Source organism: Larus michahellis, chromosome 6, assembly GCF_964199755.1.
Source record: "Larus michahellis chromosome 6, bLarMic1.1, whole genome shotgun sequence".
NCBI classification, from domain to species: domain Eukaryota; kingdom Metazoa; phylum Chordata; class Aves; order Charadriiformes; family Laridae; genus Larus; species Larus michahellis.
Window position 1 is genome coordinate 13,773,743 of NC_133901.1, and position 23,299 is coordinate 13,797,041.

General features: G+C 50.6%; 1 protein-coding gene across 5 annotated transcripts; it reads right to left on the minus strand.

The window, feature by feature from the left end:
- Window positions 1-5,736: 5,736 nt before the first annotated feature.
- On the minus strand, window positions 5,737-21,906 carry LOC141745186 (sentrin-specific protease 2-like). Of its 5 annotated transcripts, none has more exons than XM_074592455.1 (20): window positions 21,568-21,906; window positions 20,485-21,301; window positions 19,889-20,019; window positions 18,965-19,034; window positions 18,327-18,461; window positions 16,531-16,661; window positions 15,905-15,974; window positions 15,347-15,401; window positions 14,652-14,796; window positions 13,631-13,734; window positions 12,699-12,790; window positions 12,391-12,448; window positions 11,333-11,402; window positions 10,467-10,616; window positions 9,791-9,922; window positions 9,169-9,372; window positions 8,967-9,049; window positions 7,767-7,851; window positions 6,957-7,052; window positions 5,737-6,515 (listed from the first exon to the last, which is right to left on the minus strand). In XM_074592455.1, exons 4-20 carry the CDS (start codon window positions 18,990-18,992, stop codon window positions 6,453-6,455), a joined length of 1,701 nt encoding a protein of 566 aa, XP_074448556.1. In that variant the 5' UTR covers window positions 18,993-19,034; window positions 19,889-20,019; window positions 20,485-21,301; window positions 21,568-21,906; the 3' UTR covers window positions 5,737-6,452. The 5 variants fall into 5 exon arrangements, with proteins under 5 accessions (XP_074448556.1, XP_074448558.1, XP_074448559.1 ...); XM_074592457.1 differs by having other exon boundaries at window positions 5,737-6,169; window positions 6,415-6,515; window positions 20,485-21,906; XM_074592458.1 differs by having other exon boundaries at window positions 13,640-13,734; window positions 20,485-21,906.
- Between the last annotated feature and the right edge of the window lie 1,393 nt (window positions 21,907-23,299).

A 23,299-nucleotide genomic window follows, 5' to 3' on the forward strand; every position in this document is an offset into this window, starting at 1 on the left:
AACCTTAGGGCTGGAGGAATGCTTGGTCATTTTAGCTATACCCCTACTTTTAGGTATGGAAAGCGTAATATGCTTAATCTGGCATTTCAATCTCTTTATTTCGCATGTGTTCAGGATGATGCCGGGTGGCACAGCGCTATCCCAGACTCCAAACCAGCACTGCGACTCCCCGCAGCGCGCCTTTGCTGGGGCTTTCGCTGGCTAATCTCGGCGGTTCTTTGCCTTGGGTACCATCCCCCTGGATATGAGTCAGTTTGTCACCACAGCTGCCTTATGGCTCGTGTGTGTTTAGCTGGTCGGCACCTAAAGGCACCTCGCAGCTCGTCCCTGCTTCCCACCCCAAAACGGGCTCTCCGGGAGGCAGACTCCGTCTCGTGGCCAAGCACGGGTCTGGGCGGTCTTACTCGGGGTGTAAAATGGCAGAATGTGAACTCGGCTCCTGCCTGAGCTGAGCAGGGCCCATCTGAATTCCTGCCCGTCTTCTCCCCTGCCCACCAACCCCTCCCAGACGTTCCTCCTCCTCCACGGGCTGTCGCGGTGGTGTTTGTCACTCAGCTCAGAAGGGACACCGCCATCACCACCACTTTGTGGACCCAGAAGGACTAGGAGTGCCGGGCAGGGGTCCCTCAGCTTCCCGCCACCATTGCCATGGCAGGGGCTTGCATGGAGGTGGCACATCAGCTCAGCAAAGCCCCGCTGCAGCGTCTGCTCCACATCTGGTCTGGGCTGGGAGGATGGCTTTGGGGGAGGCGTGCGGAGACCCTGCTCTGTCCTCCCGGTGTCACCAGAGAGGTGCCCAGCACTCCTGGAGATGGGCTCTGCTCCCTCCCCTGCTGCGTGGTACCTGGCAGGGAAGGGCGAGCGCCTTCAGGGCGGCCACAGGGGCTTCCTGGGAAAGCCCCGCTTGTTTGGGAACGGCTCAGCAGTCGGCTGCGGGTGGCAACTTCTTCCTGTAACTGCTCCAACGTAACTCCCTCTTCTGCTCTGAGAAACCCACAACAATTTATTGTCGTTTAGACAGGTATTCTCTCACCCGATGACCCCTCCCCACCCAGGAAGGGGAACTGGGAAAAAACAAGGAAAGCCGAGGACTGAAATTCAAACAGGTTTAATAGAATAAGACTAGACGATTAACATTAAGAACACTAAAGAACCAGTATTGATCCCGATACCAATAGAAAATGCACAAGGACTATTCCCAGCCCATCCCATCAGCAGAAGCCGTGCTCTCCCAGCAGGGACAGCCAATGTGGGACCCTGCGAGTGCTGCGGCGTCCGGAGGAAGGGAAGGGCTCAGGGCTCCGGCACCGGGGCAAGGAGTGCTTCCCATGGCAGCCAGCAAGGGGGAGAGAACTCTGCAGCAAACTTTCTCATTTATACTGAATGGTTATAAATACAGAGAGACATCTATATACACAAACACAGAGAGACATCTATATACACACCTGCACAAGCGTCATTACGTATGCAGGCTTCACACTTCCAAACAAATCATAATTTGAAATACGGGTGGTCTGACACTGAGAAGGACACAAGAAATGCACGACTGGAGGGATGCAGCAGGGAGAATCTTGCCCATCCACATACCCCGTACCCCTTTCTAGTGTTTAGAAGTTAATAAGCTTTGAAGAAATGAGTAGAGAAATCATATTAGCGTAAGCAAATGACTGAAGTCTTCATCCCTTTGACATATTTTTACAACAACCTTTGCTACATTACGTTAAGATGGATGTGGAAGTTACTCTGATTAAAAAAAAAAAACCAACCAAACAAACAAAAGACCCGACTACCATATTAAACAATTGCTGACCAGGCACGTACCAAGTAATCACCACCACCATTAACTAATTCACACAACGAGACTCACTACTTTTCCCTTTAACTAGTCTTCTTCCCAGCCCTCCCATGCCTGAATCACATGCACTCCTGTGAGCGCAATTTCAATGAAGGAAAACACAATAAAAGCGACTTGGAAAAATGTGGCAATTATTACAGCATACCGATGGTATCTCAAGTGTGTTCCAGTATTCGAAGTATTAGTAGCACCTAATAACTTAGAGCCTCTTCAGTTAAAAAGAGCTTCCGGAGTTTAATCCCACTATGGACTATAAACTCTGAAAGAGAATTTGAGCGGGGATTTTCTTTCCCTTCTTTTTTTCACACACCCCTCCCTTTTTAAACTGTGACATAAACCAGTTTCAGTTTGCTTTGCTGCTGAAATAGCAAGTCCCATTACTTGCGAAAGCACCTGGTATTTCTTCTCCATCCCCAATGCTGACATTAGGACTCGTGGCTCCACAATCCAGTCAAGCCTGCAAAGCAATGCAGCTGGAAACGCAATCGGGGAAAAAAAAATAAATCAGCTGATTTAATTCCCAGATCCGACTGGCTGTCCAAACACTAGTATAAGGGAGAAAGCAGAACACGTTTTCAGGAGCACAATTCTTGTTGGCAGCATGGACTTGGAGCAGCTCAATGGACAGTCGGAAAGTCATATCCTAGATTCTTTATCCAAACGCTGCTGCTACTCTGCAGAGACTTGAGCGCTTCCCGCTTCAAAAAGTAGAAAAGCCATTGACTCGGTAAAATAGAAGCCTTAAGTAAGCCAAAAATGTCATAAATAACACTAGCCAAGAGCATTAGAAAAGCCGCTCCCTCATCTAGGCTGAAATAGCAGGTTGTAGCTCTGTGCTCTTCTCTCTTAATTTTACAAACGCCTACATTGCGTACAACTTGCCTATTTATGACTCACAAAAGTTCAGACATAACTCATTTTAAGCCTTGCTGAAGACTGTCTGCACGGGATTTTATTTTTTTAAATAAAAGTATAGAAAAGGAAAGTACAGGGAAGCAGGAAGAATGGGAACGTACAGACTAGGAAGTAGGTGGGATAGCAATTGCTGTCCTATCACACCCTGCACAGTTACCTTTCCAAAAGACTTTGCTCGAAAGGTCTTCGTGTTTCCACTCCTTCTGATTGGAAATACAGCGCAGGTTATCCTGCCAAACTTTTACTAAAGGTCGGCTGCCGTCTTAAACTGCTTTTCAGTGGACTTGCACAACAGCAATTCAATCAACCTTTTATAAGAAAAGCTAACCCACAGAAATCCACCTTGAGCAAGTCAGAACTAAGAGTTCCTCCCCAACAACACAACAGTTGTAAGAACGACGTGAAGACACCAACGGAGAGGGAAGACCGGGGGCGGCACGAGCCTATTCTCTAATCCCTGTCTTTCAGCATTCATTCCCATGCAGCATTTTTAACCTCCCGCAGACCAAGTTTTCCTAACCTCAGCTCCATGGAAGGACAAACACTTGCACTATTAAAGCTTCTTACAGGGCATCTGAAAGAGAAAAGGCCCTACCCAAAGCAAGACACTCCAATTTCCTGCTCAGAATTGTTACGTTCTCTTCAAAATGGATTTTTTGCCACCTCCAGTGAAGGCTAAAACTTCAAACTACTCATCACCTCCACAACTCCTGCTGAGGCTGCGAGAAGTTCAAAAAGTACAGGCTGATGAGGGAAAAAAGCACCCAAACCACAGCGCTGACCCCGGCACTGCACTTCTCCGTAAAAACTAAAGACCTCAAAGGAAAACAAGGCTCATTTCCCAAAGGAAAAACACCCCGACCCCGCCGCCGCCGCCGGGGCCACGGCGGGCTCGGGCCGCGGCGCCGCCCGGAGAGGGGCGGCGGAGGGAGGGATGGAGGGGAGCGCGGGCTGTCCCGGCCGGGCAGCGCACTCAGGCTCCGTGTATTACCCGCTCGCCGTAGTTCTGCTCCCCGCTGTCGCTCATCGTCCCGCCGCTCCCCGCCACCGGCACCGCCGACCCGACCCGACCGTCCCCGGCGCCAGCGCTCTCCGCAGAGGAAGTGACGCCGCCCCGCCGGCGCGCGGGCCCCCGCGCCAGGCCCCGCCTCCCCCGCCGCCGGCCCTGAGGGGAGGCCCCGCCCCGCGGCGGCCCTGGCGGGAGGCCGTGGCGGCTGGCGGCTGGCGGCGGGCGCCGGGGGTGGCCCCCTCCTGCCCGGGCTCGGGAGCTGCTGGGGGCCGGGGGGGCGGAACCCGACGAGCGGCCCCTTCAGAGACAGCTCCAGTGCCCGGTGGAGCTGGTCCTGCCCGCCCGAGCGGGGCCAAGGCCAGGATCCTGTCTTTCATGGAAGCAGAGAAGGGGTTGGCTTGGAAGGGACCTTCAAGCCCACCCAGTGCCACCCCCTGCCCTGGGCCGGGACACCTCCCACCAGCCCAGGCTGCTCCCAGCCCCGTCCAACCTGGCCTTGAACCCCTCCAGGGATGGGGCAGCCACAGCTTCTCTGGGCAGCCTGGGCCAGCGTCCCACCACCCTCACAGCAAAGAATTGCTTCCTCACATCTCATCTAAATCTCCCCTCTTCCAGTGAAAAACCGTTCCCCCTCATCCCATGGCTCGTGCCCTCCAAAAGGCCATTTCCTAAGGAGAAGCGAGGCCCAGCTCCCACACAACTGCTCACCCAGAGCACAGTGTTAACAGGCTGTTGCTCCCCAGGGGCTGCTCTCAGGGAACCTCCTTGGGGCACAAGGACACGAGCCCCGGCTGAAGGGCCAGAGCCCAGGAGGTGACCCTGTAGACAGAGGGGACGGTGGCTGGTACGCCTACCATTTCCCCACCACCTCAGACGCAGAGGCTTTCAGCAGCCACCAGCGCTGCCAAGCGACCAGCAGCAGGGATCCCCTGACGGAGGACGGGGGACAAAATCCTGCTTTTGTACTCGGCAGAGCACAGGGTCAGCCTCAAAACTGCAGCCCCCAGACAGCGAGAACCCAAGAGAAGGGGAAAGGACACTTCAAGCATTCAGCTACTCCGTCCTAGCGGTAATAAACAGCTAAAATCTTCCACGTCCTCCGGGAGCCCAGGAAGATGTAGCATCTCATGGAGGGACAAACCACGACAGATGGCCTTTGCAATAGTTCTTCCTTTGGAGAACCTCCTCTGATTTGGGGACGGATTAAGCTCATCACTTTGAAAGCAGAGGGCGATGTGGCTGCTGACCCGCACCACAGCCAAACCACCGCGTCAGCCGGCCCAGGAGAGCAGACCTTCAGGCGAGGAGCAGCCCGGGAAGGCTGATCCCACCCACGGCGACAGAGGGCATGGCCCCAAAATCACCAGCTTTCCCCCCGAAGACGAGGAGAGGAGAGACCGCATCACCGGGCAGGAATCACCTCACATGATGGTAACTGCCATTACAGAAACAACAGCAGACGGTCATTTGTACAAGCGTTCCAACACGGGGCTTCCAAACCACCTCTTGGGCAATTTTTCCTCTGCGATGGTCAAGGAAAGACCTGAAATCCCACTCCAGCTCCGGAGTGTAAACTAGAGGGGGGGAAAAAAATGAAAGAAAGGGGGAAACGCCATGTTTAAACTGATCTAGCTGGGTCTGAGCGTAACAGAGCGAGGATCGACACAAGCTCTTTATTGGGCAGATGCCTGGAGGCAGCGCCTGTGGCAGAGCAGCAATAATCTCCTACTTGGCTGTTCCTGGGATTCTCGCTGCTGAACAATGTCCTGGTTGTCCCTTCAGCATTTTGGGACAATCGCTTGGAGGTTCTGGTGCTCTGATACCCAGCCTGGCCAGAGTCTTCTTCCTCCATAGACTGTGAGTGAGCTAAAACCCACATTGATATGTCAACCTTATTTTCAAAGACAAAAAAACCCTAAATCACTCTCCTTACCAGATCAAGTTTCATTCCAGTAAGGCTCTTTAAATAATTTAAATATTTATTTTAATAAAAATAAATAAATACTTCTCTTTTCACATTACAGAACTCCCTGGAGACAGAAATAAAACAAACCAACCCCAACCACAGGGGGTTCTCTTGCAAATCAAAAGATGGTAAATGCTTTCTTCTGATGGTCATCACAAATCCACTTGTAGGCATCAAGTAGATGGTAGATTATTCCAGAAACAGAAGAAAGCTCTCTTTGAGGAAACAGCAGTTCAGCTCCTTCTTGTTGGGAAGAGAAGGTCAGCTCACACAACTGTTGCCACCACCAGATGAGTCCCATTTGTCCATAACATGACCACGTGTGCTGTGAGAGAAGTTCCACTCGTGCAATGTCACCACCACCAGATGAGTCCCATTCGTCCAGAACGCGGCCACGTGCGCTGCGAGGTGTGAGCAGCCCTCTCTGCGATGGAAGTTCACAGCATTTATTCTTAACCATTCCCTTGGCCAGGTGACACCAACCTTTCCAGCTTGTGCTTAAGGTGTCTTAGCTAATTTCAAGGAGAGTTACTGTCTCCAAAATAGGGGCAGGCAGGGGGGGAAATAACAATCTTAACCACTACTACTTAACCTACAGAGAAAACCTTGTGTGCCTGCTGCTATTTCAAATGAGGTAGTAGAAAAGTAACTAAAAGAAGAGGTAGTCACCCAAAGGTGATGACAGTGTTACTCTGGTAGAGCATGCCTCACAGCAGCTCTTGATGGAGTATTTCCCAGACCATCCTCTCGCGGAAATATGGCATGTGGATCTGAAAAGAAAAGAAAACTCCATGAAATACACGTCATGGCAGAAAGAGACACAAAATACGCATAAACACCCAGTTAATTCTTTACTATGAAGTTCCTTTTAAGAACCACCAACGCTTGCCCTTCCGGTACAACTTGGCTTTCACGTGCACAGCTCCTAAGAGGGTGACATGCCACCAAACCCAGATCTCCTTGACCACACAACAGCTCACAAGCACTTTCACAGAAGAGCACTGCCTTGGAAAAGAACCAGTGTCTGCATTGGTCAAAGGCTGAGACCCATTTCTCCCAAAGATCCAAAGGCCAGATCTCACAAACCCACTGGCTCCAGTATCTCCCCCAAGAGGAATCTCACGGGGAGCAGACACCTCAGCCGCTGCGTAACTTCCCTGGCTCTTGTCTCTGTGCGAAAGGGGCTGGAGCTGTTTAGAACCTTCACTCACCTGTGTAAAGGTCATCGGTCTGTCTCTGCAGATGTAATCTGCGTATTTGCAGGTGAAAACGCCGCAGTCGCTTCCATTCGATTGCTGAGGGATTTCCTAACGAATGCAAAGAAGATGGAGAATTTGCCTCTATCTTCAAGGAAAAGCAACTTGGAAGCAGCACCCGTTACCAAAAATACCCTAACCAGACACTCCTGAACTTGCACCATCCCCAGTAACCGCTCCCCAACACAAGGAACAGACCCCAGGAACTGCACATCATCCCTCCCCTCGGCTTCCTACGCTCGGATGTTACAAGCCAAATTCCTGGCAGGCTGATAAGGGACAGCAGGCTTCCCCCCTGCAAGGTGTCTGGAGGTTTCTACAGTGTCTTTCTAAAGTGACATCCCTTAAATCGAGGCTTTCGGTGCTGCTTTTTACTATTAACTTGCTGAGAAACATCAGCCCAAGCCCTTGCTTTGTCACGTGCCAGGATTTGGGCTGCAAACAAGCAGCCCACGTTCTCTGACAACTGCTAAAGAGACTTGAAATTTGACTTGTGAAATGGGGGCAAAGCCAAATTCACCTTCACGTGGCAGAGCAATTTTAAAAAAAAAAAAAAAAAAAAAAAAAGAAAGTATTCAGCCAGCAAGGAGAGGCACTGCTCAAAGATTTCATCCCAGCATGGTTTCCTGGTCCACTTGCAGCCCCATGTGGTACCAGAAGATGCTTATGGCTGTTCTCTGAAGTCCTGGCCTTATGAGAAAGCGTTAAGAGCTTCGTGACAAGGAGTTCTAGTTCACATTTCAAGTGCAAGTAGGGTTCGCTTACGTGTGGCTCCATGCTGTGAACAGTCCACTCCGAAACATTCAGCTTCACGTGTCTTTTTTCACGGCTCTCCTCTTGCAGGTATTTGCTGTTTAAAACAAAGAAAAACCACTCTTCATCGCTGTAATTTAGGCCAAGAAAAAAAGAGCTGATGAAAGATCACAGGAAGACGAATGGCAGGAGAGTAAACATGTCAGAGGATCCTCACAGCAGCTGATTTCAGGCATTTGGAGGAAAAATCCAAATCTTAAATTTACAAACGCTGCGAGAGGCTGCGAGCTAACCATCAGGAATGAGACCGACAATTCCAACAGAGGCTTCCACAAAAGCCTAAGTTCATTGCTTAGCAGAGGCCAAAAAACCCCAAATCCCATGTTATCAGAGGAAGAACAGAAAAACCAAGCAAGGAACCCTAATGTCATCAGCCCACCACGTGCCTGAATCCCACACACTGCGTGCGCCTCCGGAAGGACAAACACAAAAGCTTTTGGGCCAGCACCTCTGGCTGAGGAAGTTTCCAGGCCACCAGTTGCTGGAAAAAAGGACTGGATGCAGACCTGTTCTTATAGCCTTTCCCAGGCACCTGCTCTTAACTGTTCAGGACAGCACCGGACTAAACCAACGCTTGGTTTGTCTCTGCGGGGCCGCTCTCCTTGCTCTTGGGCTACAAAGCTGCTGGATTAAGGGGTTTGACTACCTCTGCATCAGTGGCAGAGACTTCTAAGGACGCCTGCTTGCACAACAGGAAAACCTGTCCCCGTTACGTTGGAGAGGTGTGCGTGCCAGCTGACACAGCTGCAAAAGCTGGCTACACGGTATCTGTCTTGAACGAGAATGTCAGAATTACAAAGAGCACCCAGCGGTATCTTCAAACACTTCTGCCCTCAACTTCTTCCCTTTCGTCAATAGCCCCATTTTATTGATCACTAACAAAGTTGGTGCCCGTGTGCCACGGGGCTACCATGTCTTTGTCTGTGCTATAGGGGGAAGGTGGCAGAACCCAGGCATCCAAGACGTTGGGTGGAGGGGACGACGTGAGACTAGGGAAGGAGTCACTGTCAGACAACTCGCAGCAAGCGAATCCAAGATTTCTCGTTTGTTATCTACAAGACATGTGGAAACTTGCAGCCGTGTCACAGGGGCAAAATCCCAAAACGTTCTCCTCATTCACAACACAAAAGCACTGACTGAGCAGTTACTTACAGCAAAGTCTCACAAATCTTGTCCCCTCCTTCTTGTCCCCGGGAGTCAAAGTATTTGACGGTCTTCTTTCTCATATCTATGACCTGTTATTCAAAGGTGACTGTTAGACAAAGCACCACCTTGTGCTGCACAAACCTACATGACTTTTCTTGCTAGCTTTTTCTCCCCACCCAACTCTAAACAACAAGCCCGTTTGACTCACCGCTAGTGCCCAGTGCAAGCTCAAGTTAATGGGCACGAAGATGATGTCCTTCTGGAAGACATCCACGCATCGGGTCAGTCTTCTTACTGTTCTGTAGCCCCCAGAAGCTAGTTTTTCATAAAACAAAGAACTAAAAGCGTGGACTGATGGATATCCTGCCTTCTTACTTCTCTCCATCACAAGACCCATGTAGAAATTAATGACCTGTACCACAAAGAGTAAACTGGAGATGTAAAATCAGACGCTAGCTTACCAAACGAAAAATACAGCCACATCTCTTTTCTGGCCACCCTGAAGTATGCAGCTGAGAGAACTCCAGCCTCAGCTGTCAGCTTTTGTTGTGAGAACATCGCACTTGGTTACAGCTGTTTATCAAACTGCACTTTGGTAAAAACACCTGCCACCCACTCCAAGAACCTGGACTAACTCCTGGAAGCACATAACACAACAAGTGAAGGAACTGCCAGGAACGCTGGACCCTCAAGTACCTAAAATAAGAACTGCACAGAGATTTCTAGCCTCTGCTGTGCAGGTCATCAAATAACTTTGAAAAGTACACGGTGAAGGGGTATTTTTAAAGAAATGCTCAATTAGAAGATCCCTGTGCTGCAGCTACTTTTACCTCATCATTTAGCCAGCAACCGTTCCTTAGGGTGTGGACGTCCTCACGAGTCACCTTTAGGTTGAAGGCACTGCTCATGATCTCCTCTGGCTCACCTTTGCCTAATGCGGCAACGACCTCTCTCTCCATGGCCTGAAATGGACAATTGAATGGGGAAGGACTTGTGCAACAGAGCATCGAGCATGCCAACCTGTGGGCAGCTTTCAACTCAAACACGGCCTGGAAATGAAGCTCAGGTGACAGAGCAACTGCCTTTGCCGGTTCTCGGCTAGGTTAGCAATCGCCCTTTTTGGTTGGTTGGTTGGTTTCAGCATCCTGACTTGCAACTTCAGGGCCCAGGTTTGCTTCAATTTGTTTTCACCAAGGAAGCTGAGATAAAACGCAGGGACGAGCAAACACACAGCAAACGCCTTTCCCATGCGATGCTGCAGCCCTCGCAACGCTGAGGTTTAAGGCAACCGCAGCAGGCATTCTCCATGCCAAGGCAGCTAAGTCAGGAGCCTGAAAGAATGGGAAGGTGGGGGAACTTCAAGTCACAGCTGCAGACGCTCCCTAACAGCTTAAATGCAAGTTCTTCAGATTTCAAAAAGCCTGAAGAACCACCTATAACAAATGGAGTTCCTTGCAGCTGTTTCACAGCCTTCTCTTTTGTCAAACAGCCTGTCAGCTACGGTACCTCTGTGAGTGGAGTAAAGTCTTTTCCTATTCTTCTCAGCCTTATGACTTTCTTTCCTTTCACGGCAAGGGCGGGTGACTTTTTGGCCTGGGTGGGTGCCAGAGGTACTTGGCGTAACACACCTTCTGCAATCTGAGCTCCACGCTGTTCCTGTGAGACAAAAGGACGTCAAGCTACCAATCCAGCACAGATTTTTTTGCTAGGGGATAGCACAGAAAATCTTGCTCATGTCTAAAACTGGAAGGGCTTTTGTACAAACATCTAACCAGACGACTCCAAAGTTACTTTTTGTCGAGGACTGCATTCCAACTGCGCACCCATGTAGTGCTGCACTCAAAACTAAACGGAGGCAAGAGAGGCAGGAAGTTAGTTTGCCTTGGAGTAGCGTTAAGAACCCCAGAAAAGCCTCCACAGGTAGGTATCAGGTTGAGATGGAGATTAATAGCTCTGATTTCCAGGACTAAAATTTAATTTTGATCTCAATCCTGACCAGAGACGAAAGTCAAAGAGATGTACTTCCTATCTCACAAAAAAAGACACCACTAAAGATACCACAGTCCAGCTCTGCAGGTCAACCAAGCCTGTGCAGTAAAGACTCTGAGGCTGTACCCAACACATCAAAGGGGAAGAAGAAAAATAGTATAGGGTAGTGCGCTCATCATAGTCCAGAAACAAAATGAACGGCAGCAGGAAACCCTTTGTGATTGTGCTACTCAACAAATCATGCTCCCGCTTCCCTTGGGAAAAACGACCTGGACGAATACAGATATTGTTGAGGAAGTAATGAAAGGGAGGAGCGCAAAAATTTCTGATCACAACCAGATACATTTTCCTAAAAAATGGAATCATGAATAACACAAGCTTACCCCTGCAACTGCAACAGCTTGTTTCACCGCTCCGTCCTCTTCCAGACATTCTTCTGCTGGCGGGGAGCCCCTGCGAGGAGAGGGAGAGAGAAAGAGAGAGAGCAGCGAGCTGTGGACCTGTACTGTCCCACGGAATTCTCAAGAATTCACCTTCTGGACAAGAAATGCTTTTTCAAGGCTGATGTTGACTACAGCCTCGGTTGCACCCCTGTGACAACATCGTCTCCGCTTCCAGCACGGTTCTTTCGGAGCAGCCAGACTGGCATAGAAGGAAGCGCTGGAGCTTTGTACATTTTTTCCCATCTCCCTGTGCAAGACTCCTTTGGTTTCTCTTGATCAGTTTCATTATTTGGAAAACAGGGAAGCAACCAGCACTTCCTCTGTCAAGTGCTCTGGGATCTACTGGGGATAAATGCTGTGTGCTAGGGCTTATACTGCAAGGTATAACATGAACACCCGCAACTCTACCTGCAGCCACATACAGTTAGCTTACGGGAACTAAGACCAGCACAGGGAACTAAAAATGGGACACCTACAGGATATTTACTTGCCTTCTGTAGGCTAGTCAAGAGAGTGACTGTCCCCATTTGGAGAGGATTACCAGTAAAACCACGCAAACTCTGAAGAGCAAACAAATACACAGACAGTAACCTTGTCTGTCTATACGTGCCTTCCTCAAAACCAAGAATTTGCCTTGCCACCAAAGACCCCCTTTTTCAGGAGGGAGACCTACAACAGACTCTCACAGTATTCTCCACTTTCAGTCCAGCGTGGTAAGAGTAGGTATCACAAGCTTTGTCAAATGACTTCCCTTGGTAGTTAAATCCACAAAAAAGGCAAGAAAATGTTCCTTTTACTTCAACCCGTCATACTCTATCCGTTCCTTTATTTCCTTCTCTCCCCTCACGCTTAGGTGAACCACTGACAATTCCAGCACACAACAGTGCCGCACGGCTAAAGAGAGCGCTAGGCTTTAAAGCGGGGAGAAGAACAGGCACGGAAAGAGACACGCGCACAGAGCCAAAAGAAACAAGAACCATGATGAAAAGAGACTCTACCTGGTCACAACATCGCCCTGAGATGGCTCTGGGCAGCAAACATCCACCCATGTGATACCTGCACAGAAAAGCAGTAGTATTAAAAAAATAAGTCAACTTTCAATTGCCATTAGATGTACGTAGCTCTCCGTTTCTGAGGAATAAATAAAAAAAAAATATATTTAAATGACGACTGTACGGTTAGGAAGTTTGAACTCTGGCAAGCAGTGTGAACTTTGAATATCATGTGGGAGTGTATAGGAAATGCCCTATTTTCATTTGAAGTCTACCTACAAACTGGAATGGATTTGAATTATGGGGATACTCACCAGTCCTCAGAGTTGCATATGGATAAACATCTCCTCCTCCTTTTGTTTCTTCCGGGTCAGTCATCACAGGTTCCTTGGAATAGGCTTCAACCCTTCGGTGCAGCAAAAACAACAGAGGAGAATCACTATTTTTATACCTAGGGCATTTCTTGTCAGTACATACCAATTCACTAGGACAGATCCAGTTCAGACGTACGCAACTGTCTACGTTAGAGTTGGAAGTCATGGGTAAAGCAACAGGTATACGTAACGTAAAATTAAGCTGTTTAATCCCTTGGCAGAAACATCCTGTCTCCTGCACTAGTTTCCGGACAAAATGCAAAGGGATTTCCATGGGGAGTTTACGTTCAGAAACTCGGCCACTTTCAACTCGGGCACACTGAAGATACACGAGTCCAATTTTCTGTCTCTTCAGAATTTCAAGAGAGATCAATCCATCGTGGTATTTGTTCCCTTTACCTTTTCACCAGTCAATCAGTGGCTTTTTTGGTTTGTCTTTACAAAGAAAGAAACATTCTTTGCACATCCTACAAATACCTGGGTTAACCTGAGGAGGCCACCGAGGAGGACATTTTACTTCAGACCTGCTCTACCCTGACCTCAGAGACTACATGCTCGTTAGCAGTCGGAGTGCATTAGGCACGTGCCCTGGGAACACGCTCTGGTTTAGCTTCACCTGAAAGGAATCTGCTTCACATGCTCCAGCTCTGCTCTGAGATATGAGCCCAACAGATCATTCAGAGACTATTCGTGCTTCATTGCAGGGAGCTGAAGCGGGGGGGTCGGTCTTTTAAAAATTACTTTGCCCCAACACTTGCCCTGGGACACTGCCCAGAACCCCCACTGTAGGACACAGTCATCCCCTCCGCTTCCACGTACAACACCTACAAAGTTACCACCAAAAAGTTAAAGGTAATTTTTCCTATAATTACTTGCGGAACCTTGTCGGCTCTGGATTAGGACGGCTTCCAGCATCTTCTTCCTTTACTGGTTCCAAAGGCTTTTGATGTTTCACCTTTTCTCCTCGCTGAACATCCTAGCAAAATGGAGGGAAAACCAAACAGCTTAGAACCACTGCATGTGAAGCAAACGTTTGTCATCCGGATATAGCGTGGACTGCACAGGCTGCTCCCAAAATACTGGCACGTTATTCACATTTACTTTAGCAGGAATTCCCACCTTCCTTTTGTGTTAGCCCTGCTCTAGGAGCTCGTGTCCCACTACAAGGCTCAAAATTCCTTCTGCAACTGTTTCCTCAAATGGGGGCCTCTGCTCTTCAGCTATGGTCTGCACCCCTTGCCTAATAATTCAGGCTAATAGGCATTCCTGCCAATAGACATCATGATTGGCTGCTATGAGTCCCCGGGCGTATCCTAGTCATGCTCCACAGCTTGCCATGGCCTGCTTCTCCAGCACTTTGCCCTACGTTCTTCTCCCATGTAAGCTCATCAGGAATTTTCCAATGGTTCCTTCAGGTGTTGGAAGGAAAGGACAGGGAAAGACCTCTCAGATAGCCCTGTAAGGAAGGAGTAGCAGCAACTCAGTGGGTTTTTTCCCTCCGCTATCCTTTTAGACTTGCTACCTAAAGAGCAGAGTTGAGCTAGGTTAAGGACAAAGTAGTGAAACAACTCTGCAACAAATACATACTTAGTGACAAGGCAGTACAGCTCCACTGACAAGGGAAACTGGCTGCAGGGTCCTCCCCCACTACACCAGGTCCATGAAAATGGTTTAAAATTCAATCCTTTGGCAACAAACCACTGCTCTGTTCCAAGACTTGATGCACGTAAAGGCAAATGAAATGCTATATGCTGATTTCCCAGAAGCATCCCTTCAACTTCTTTCACTACACCCACTGTGCTGTTACAAACTGCTCCTGCAGCCTTTACACACCGTTTTGCTATCAGTGCTAAGTTCTTTCCGTTCAAAAGACACATTTCGCACTCAGGTTACCTCTTCAGCAGTACAGAAAAGCCTCCCCATTTTGCTGGCTTCCAAAGTGCTGCGTTCTGGCGCAGCGCGCTCCTTAATGGGTGGCCTCGGTGTCAAGACGCTGCCTGAGGCAGGTTTGATGTCCTGCTTGCCCCTCTGGCTTGTGCTAAAAACATCAAGGGCAAAAGAAATAGTATCAAGAGAAGGTTCAAGTATGCAGCTCCCGATGCTAGCTTCACCAACAGCTGTTGTGTTAAAGCACGTACGCTGATGATGATGGAGACAGATGCGAGATGTTTACAACCTTTAGATGAAGACCTGCTGTCTTCAACTAGCTCATGGGAAAGTACAGAGAAGTCAAAGCGAAAATCAGAACAACTGCCTTGAAGATACACTGCTGTTTGTCACCTCAGCCTCTTCTCAAGTTCTACACTTCCTCTTACCACAGACCTTTAATCTTTATCTAATCTCCTGTGGCTATGAAGTATCCGGATTTAAAGAAAAAGCTTAAAATCAGTTGGGGGAGAAAAAACCAAAAAAGCAGCTGGAGACCTCCCTTAGTACAGCAGCCTGAGGGAGTTCCAGGCTACCTTGGAGGAATATTGCTCTGTGGACACAAATACAAATGTTAGGCAATACGCAGGAAGTTCAACAACAAAAGTGAAAGGCAATAAACCTTTCGGAGAAGAACTCCAAGAAAATGGAAGGAGTTTTACCTCAGACGCGGAATTGTCTTGTCACAAAGGGACAGTGAGCGTAAGGCATCAGTAACTACAAAAAGAAATTGAAGGGGTTTATGAGTTTACAGTCAAGAGCTTCACAAAAGAAAACTTGTCATTTTCTCTCCTACATCATAACATTATTTGTGTTATGTCACTTGAGGAGAGTTTCAGAGTTTCATACTGGCAACTACAGAAAGTTGTGCACGCAAGGGATTGCCAGCCAAAACCTGAAATAAAAAAGGGTTATCAGGACCTACTACCCAAAATCAGCTTTTCAAACAACTGACTTCTGGCAAGCCAACAGTGGACATATCAGAACTGAAGGACTGCATCCAAGGCAGCTCGTCTACTGAGATGACAAGATCAACGCCTGGCTCCACTCCAGAGGCAATGCAAGGATGCAGGCAGGAAACAGAGCTCACACTCAAGTATTCCCAGACGCTGCCTAGTATTGTGCCTGCAATAAGCCCTACAGAACTCTAGGCCTCCAGCTGTACAGTGCACAAGGGCGGGTGAAAAAGAAACGAGTTCATAACTCCATGTCAGCCTTACCAATCCGTAGCGTTCCTCCTTCTTCCATACACCATCTTGGTCTTTTAGCTGGAGGCTCAGAAAAGATGGACTGCAAATAAAAAAAAGGAAAACAATGAGAGTAAAATGTGAATTCCATGTGAATGCCAGCAAACATAAACTTCCTGAAATTTAGTCAACTCTGGTATGACCTGGGGACCATGATTTGCCCGCTCAGACTGCAGAAGAATGGCAATCTACAGGAATCCTCCCCTGGAATGGTGGATTATGAACCTATCAGAAGGAGCTTTATCCAGAGGAAGTACGCAGTTTTTCTTGCAAAGTTGTGTATTTTGATTCCCTAACTACAAGCTTGAGAAAGAGAGTAACAACAGTTTACAAACACAGGACAACCATAAACTGGGATGACGGGAAAGTATCTGGAAGGCAACAAACGCTTTGCTCCTCCCTCGGACGCAAGGGCTAGAGCAGAGGATGCAGAGCTGAGGAAGGCAAACCCAGCACACACGAGCTGCCTGCTAGAAATGGAAAAGAACCACCTACTGCTGCACAGGCTCAGAGCAGGCCCAACTTCAGGACGCTTCAGGGAGAGACGCTTGCTCTTTCATCTTCCACAGATTCGCCCTATTTTCCCAACCCTTGCTAACCTCTTCCCCAGACTCTCTGCTCGGAGCATCGTCCCTGACTGACGCTCTCGGGCGTTTCGTTGCCTTGCGTTGCAACTTTCCCACAGTGGCAACTTCTCCAGGTTTCTGTCCATTCTCGGAGACGTCAAAAACTAAAAAAGCAAAGACAGGCCATATAAGAACATGATAGGAAAGGAGATTAGGATTTCTAAAGCAGTGTAACCCATTTCATGTTACGCGCCCTTCTGCCAACAGCACTTGGTGGCAATTTTTGTATGAGTTGCCTCACTGAGCAGCCCCTCAAGAGCCACAGCTCAAAGACTAACCCACCCGTGAGTCTGCCAGACAGATCTGCAAAAAAACCCTGCTTTGGGGAACATTCCCTGTTTCCGGAGAAGCAGCACAGGGTGCAATTTATCCTCCTCCCACCTCCACACACGCATGTAGTTTGTCACGTGTACGTGTTTATTACGTATACATCCACACGCATGCAGTTTATTACCTACAGTAGTAGATAAGCTAATGCTTATCTCCTTTGCCCACCAGCTTCACCACTCATGCCCATCATTGTTCATCTTTCTATCACGGAAAAACCTCAAGGGGCAGCAATAACAACCACCCTGTGCTTTAGATTGCCTTCAAGAGACTCACACAAGGGAGCTTTGCTATTTTACTGCATATCTCGGAGAGCATTGTTAGAAAACTTATTTTCAGCAGGACAGCTTCTCAAGCCGTCTAACACACTTTCGCTTGACTTTCATCCTAATTGCTTCGCCTGTCACTGCCAGTGAACTCTTAGCAAAACTGGGTCTCCTGGTCAGGCCGTGACACGACAGCCTGCAGCGCCCACAAAGGCGCATTCTTCACTTTGGGATTGTGCTCTGCACAGCAGCTGTGAACTACTGCTTGTGCAACGAGTGGCTCCTTCCAGAAGACCTTCGCTTCTCCCATTCACCGGGGAACATGAGACGCTCAGCAGAGCCTCCTGGAGCAAGTTGCTCCCAGAGGAAGCAACCACACCCCCCAAAACGTGGCACGTGTTGCCAGATGTTCCCTCTCCTTGGAGAGACACATGCGACAGGCACGCAGATGGCTCAGCCATCTGTCACTGGGAGCTCTGGGGCACCTGCAACGCTTAACGTCTGGGAAGGCATCCCCCTGTCTTCCACCCCACATACCTGCCACATCCCCATGCCATGCCTCTCCTCCACCCAAGATATCCCTACATGTATACAGACTGTCCCCTGCTCCTTCAACACTCCTACTCCAAGTCTCCTCCCCTTTTCTTTCTTTTCAAACCCCTACACTGTGCAGAGGGAAAGCGAGTCGGGGGGAACGTCTGGAACCCACACTCATCTCAGCATCACGAGTGAACAACTCTGGCCGCGGGCACAGGGCGACCCGACAGCGGCGGGACCAATGGCCAGCCACACAAGGCAAGAGCCGGGCCGGGAGGAGGGGTGCCAGGGTGGGAGAGGGCGGCGCATGGCACCTGGGAGCCCACGCCGAGCCCTGCCGCCCCGCAGGGGGGGCTCTGGGCGGGCAGAGGGGACAAGCCCAACCCAGGAGCGTGGCGGGGACCCCAGGGCAAGACACCACACTGCACCCCAGCCCGCAGAGCGGCTAACGGCTCAAGCCCCTCAGGCCGAGGCGATGGGGCCGAGGCTCCTGCCACCCCCAAGCAGGCCCCGGCGGGGTCCCGCAAAGGCCCCAGAGCTGGGGCAGGCCACGGGGGACAGGGTTTGGCAATGGGATGGGGCGATGGGAGGGGGAGAGGCCTGTGGGTGGCCCGCAGGCGGGCGGGGCGGCTCACTGACCTCGGGGGTGGCCTCTTGGAGGGCGACGAGGCCTTCGGGCGGCGCGGGGCGGTGGGCAACGGTGGCGAGGACGACGCCGAGGGCCCCCAGCAGCCGTTCGTACATAGGCCCCGCGCCGGCCTGCTGCGGAAGTAACTACAAAAAGAAATTGAAGGGTTTTATGAGTTTACAGTCAAGAGCTTCACAAAAGAAAACTTCTCGTTTTCTCTCCTACATCATAATATTATTTGTGTTATGTCACTTGAGGAGAGTTTCAGAGTTTCATACTGGCAACTACAGAAAGTTGTGCACACAAGGGATTGCCAGCCAAAACCTGAAATAAAAAAGAGTTATCAGGACCTACTACCCAAAATCAGCTTTTCAAACAATTGACTTCTGGCAAGCCAACAGTGGACATATCAGAACTGAAGGACTGCATCCAAGGCAGCTCGTCTACTGAGATGACAAGATCAACGCCTGGCTCCACTCCAGAGGCAATGCAAGGATGCAGGCAGGAAACAGAGCTCACACTCAAGTATTCCCAGACGCTGCCTAGTATTGTGCCTGCAATAAGCCCTACAGAACTCTAGGCCTCCAGCTGTACAGTGCACAAGGGCGGGTGAAAAAGAAACGAGTTCATAACTCCATGTCAGCCTTACCAATCCGTAGCGTTCCTCCTCCTTCCATACACCATCTTGCCCTTTTAGCTGGAGGCTCAGAAAAGGTGGACTGCAAACAAAAAAAAGGAAAACAACGAGAGTAAAACATGAATTCCATGTGAATGCCAGCAAACATAAACTTCCTGAAATTTATTCAACTCTGTTCTGACTTGGGGACCATGATTTGCCCGCTCAGACTGCAGAAGAATGCCAATCTTTGCAGGATCTCTGACGAGTACACTTTAGGCTTTTAATACAGGCTCTCATACCTGCAGTGATTAAAACAATATAAGCTTGTCACGCAGTTATCACTAGTCCAAAGTGTGGTAGTTTAGCCCTTCAAAAACATATTTTGAACAAATAAGAGTGAATGACTCTCTCACGAACGAATAGTCAGAGCATGACAGATTCTTATTCCTCTTATCCTATAGGGCAATAAGAAAAATAGCACTACTACTTGAACCAAACTGGGAAGTCAAGCAGCTCATGACTCATTTTGACAGAGTCCCAGTCCTACAGCCATCCTACCCCGGAATGGTGGATTATGAACCTATCAGAAGGAGGTTTATCCAGAGGAAGTACGCAGTTTTTCTTGCAAAGTTGTGTATTTTGATTCCTTAACTACAAGCTTGGGAAAGAGAGTAACAACAGTTTACAAACACAGGACAACCATAACCTGGGATGACGGGAAAGTATCTGGAAGGCAACAAACGCTTTGCTCCTCCCTCGGACGCAAGTGCTAGAGCAGAGGACGCAGAGCTGAGGAAGGCAAACCCAGCACACACGAGCTGCCTGCTAGAAATGGAAAAGAACCACCTACTGCTGCACAGGCTCAGAGCAGGCCCAACTTCAGGACGCTTCAGGGAGAGACGCTTGCTCTTTCATCTTCCACAGATTCGCCCTATTTTCCCAACCCTTGCTAACCTCTTCCCCTGACTCTCTGCTCGGAGCATCGTCCCTGACTGACGCTCTCCGGCGTTTAGTTGCCTTGCGTTGCAACTTTCCCACAGAGGAAACTTCTTCAGGTTTCTCTCCATTCTCGGAGACGTCAAAAACTAAAAAAGCAAAGACAGGCCATATAAGAACATGATAGGAAAGGAGATTAGGATTTCTATTTGCATCAACGCCACAGCTAAAGCACTGTAACCCATTTCAAGTTTCACACCCTTCTGCCAACAGGACTTGGTGGCAATTTTTGTATGAGTTGCCTCACTGAGCAGCCCCTCAAGAGCCACAGCTCAAAGACTAACCCACCCGTGAGCCTGCCAGACAGATCTGCAAAAAAACCCTGCTTTGGGGAACATTCCCTGTTTCCGGAGAAGCAGCACAGGGTGCAATTCATCCTCCTCCCACCTCCACACATGCATGCAGTTTATTACGTGTACGTGTTTACCACAAAAGTAATAAACTAAAGTAGAAAAAGTAGAAAAGTCAAAAGAAGTACAAAAGCCAGAGTTTTCTAAGGCAGATGAAACCTAAGAAAAATCAGGCCTATTAAAGACTTCTGTAACGTCCAATACCTGTTCTTCTCTTTTTGGCTGGAGGCTCATCGGGATCCTCCACAGGTGTACAAATGCTGAGGAAAGAACACACAGAAGAGTGGTTTGAAACTTCCTGAAGCTTCTACCAGGCTGACTTCCCTTCACAGGACCCAAACTTCCAAAGTTACTTTTCATAGCCCAAAGGTTTCCTCCTCCGAGCACCCCTGCGATCATCTCAGGCACACACACCCACCCTGAGCACACCGCTGAGCATCCCCCATCAACCCCCCACAACCTCTCCCAGGCAACGGACCGCTCACACACAGCTCATTATCCCACTACACCCTATTAGGCCTCTTTTCCTCATTCTCCTAATGCTTCCTAACGTTTTACATCTGTTCCTATCACCAAAAACTTGCAGAAGTTAAGACGCCAAGTTTTGCTCCTTCCTCAAGGAAAGCCGCATACCAGCCACTACTAAGCCTTCCAAGTTCCTCAGTCACTACACGGAGTTGCAAAGAAAAGACTAAGTAGGACAGGAAACAAAAGGTGGGAAAGCAACTCATGCAGACACCCACTGCAATAACTTACTGCTAAAGCAGTGCTCGGGAACTCGTTCTTCAAAGGATTCTTAGCTGCACCCTTTCTTATTAAGCGTATGTCCAAATATTCTATCACTTGATAACAACGATAAAATCCAGTACACATTTTTACTTTGGGAATGGAGCACAAAGGTTGCTCCTAGTTGGTTTTTTCCTCTATTTGCCCCACAAAATGCCATGACAGACGCATTCATGTCCTTCTCCACGCTCTACAGGAGACAGCACCTATTTACGCCCAGCATTTGACTTGCCTCCTTAGCAAGGACAGGAAAGAAAGAAGGTATTAGGAAAACTCAACAACTCTGTAGGGTCCCACAGAAGCTCAGGCCCTCCTCTTTTCAAAACCTCCTGCCCACCAGTGTTGAGGACAGTTCATTAAGATTTATAACTTGAATTTGTAAAAAATTCAAGTTTTCACTGGGTAACCCCCCCATCCCAAAAAATCGCAGACTGCGCTTCAGCAGTGCAGTACGAGAGTAGCTAACGCTTATCTCCTTTGCCCACCACCTTCACCACTCACGCCCGTAATTGTTCATCTTTCTCTCATGGAAAAGCCTCAAAGGGCCGAGCCCAGCCCAGGAGCGTGGCGGGGACCCCGGGGCAGGACACCACACTGCGCCCCAGCCCGCAGAGCGGCTAACGGCTCAAGCCCCTCAGGCCGACGCCATGGGGCCGAGGCTCCTGTTACCCCCAAGCAGGCCCCGGGGGGGTCCCGCAAGGCCCCAGAGACGGGGCAGGCCGCGGGGAACGGGGTTCCGCCATGGGCCGATGGGACCGGGGCCGCCCGCAGGCGGCGGGGCGGCGGGCGGCGGCGAGGAGGGCGCCGAGGGCCCCCAGCAGCCATCGGCACACACGGCCCGCGCCGGAAATGCGCCCGGCCCGCGCGCCCGGCGCCGCCTCCCTATTGGCTGCCGGGTAGAGCCCCCCCGCCCCTGCGAAACGGAGGGGAGGGACGGGGAGGCGGCGCCATCTTGGCGCTGCCTGAGGGAGGCGGGAGCGGCCGCCCAGCCCTCCGCCGCCTCCTCCCCGCTTGGGCTGGGCCGGGGCCTGCCCGCCCCCTCCGTCCAGGCGAGGAGCTTTCCCTCTCAGAAAGCCCCGAGCCGGGCCCTGGACGGCCGTGGGATCCTGCTGAACCCTCCCTGGCGGGCCTGGGCCCCTTTCCCTTTAGGTTAGAGGCCCCGCAGAGGGCGGGTTGGAGGCCGCAGGGGCCCAACCGAGGCCGGAGGGACCTCGCGGGGGACCCACAGAGGCCCGGGGGGCCCGTCGGAGGCCGGAGGGGCCCCATGGAGGACCCAGAGGCTGGAGAAGCCGTTCCGCCTCCCGCAGGACGGGGGCGGGCCACACGGCCCGGCGACACGGGCTCTTGCGCGCCCGCTACTGCCTCCTGTGCTCTGCGGCGGTGAGGGAATGGCATTGCTGGGCTTACCCAGCCCTGGCCTCACGGCCCAAGCGACGCTTTGTGCTGCTCCGCTGGGGAGCTGCAGGCGCTGCGTGCGGTTCCGCCATGGCTCCGCTGCAACTAGGGACGCGGACGCTGCGTTCGACCCTGGTGACCAACTGTGATGTAGCGGCGGCCAAGGGCCCGCTGCAGGGAGCCCGGCTAAAGCGGCCGCTGTGGGGCTGGCGAGTGCTGAGCTGGCTCCTGGTGGCCTTGGCTGGCTCTCGGGGGGCAATGCTCTGCCCTGCCCCGCTGTTAAGGGGTGGGGGGTTTAATAGGGTTCTTCCTAGTGGTTTATCAGGTGTTGCCTCTGGGGTGGAAATGTGCCAGTGCTGCTGCAGCCACGTCCTGGAGAGCCTTTTCCACATGAGGAATGAAAATGAATGGTTAAGTCCAAGAGGAGCAAAGGGGGCAGATGAAAGGGCTCAGGGCAGGAATGGCCGTTTGGGACAGCCCTTGTCACAGGAGGTCCCCCTAGCTTTTGACACCTGCAGGGAGTCTTAAGTGGTGGTGGTGTCTGGTTTAATGACAACGACCTTCCTCATTACTTTAGGAACTTAATTGCCGCTCCACTTTATGCTTCAGGGCTCTGGCCCAGGAAGATGCCTGAGCGCTGGAGGCAGGAGTGGCCATGGTAGAGGCGCTGCAGGCAGGCTGCAGGCAGGGTGGGCGGTGGAAGCAGCCCGGCAGAGGGCAGGGCGGCCCCCGCAGGGCCTGCGACTTGGAGATGCCTCTTCAGTCGGCTTCTGCCTCCCTCTCCTCTCCCCATCCCGCCGGTGTTAGCTGAATCCTGCAGCCGAGAGCTGGAGGGGGC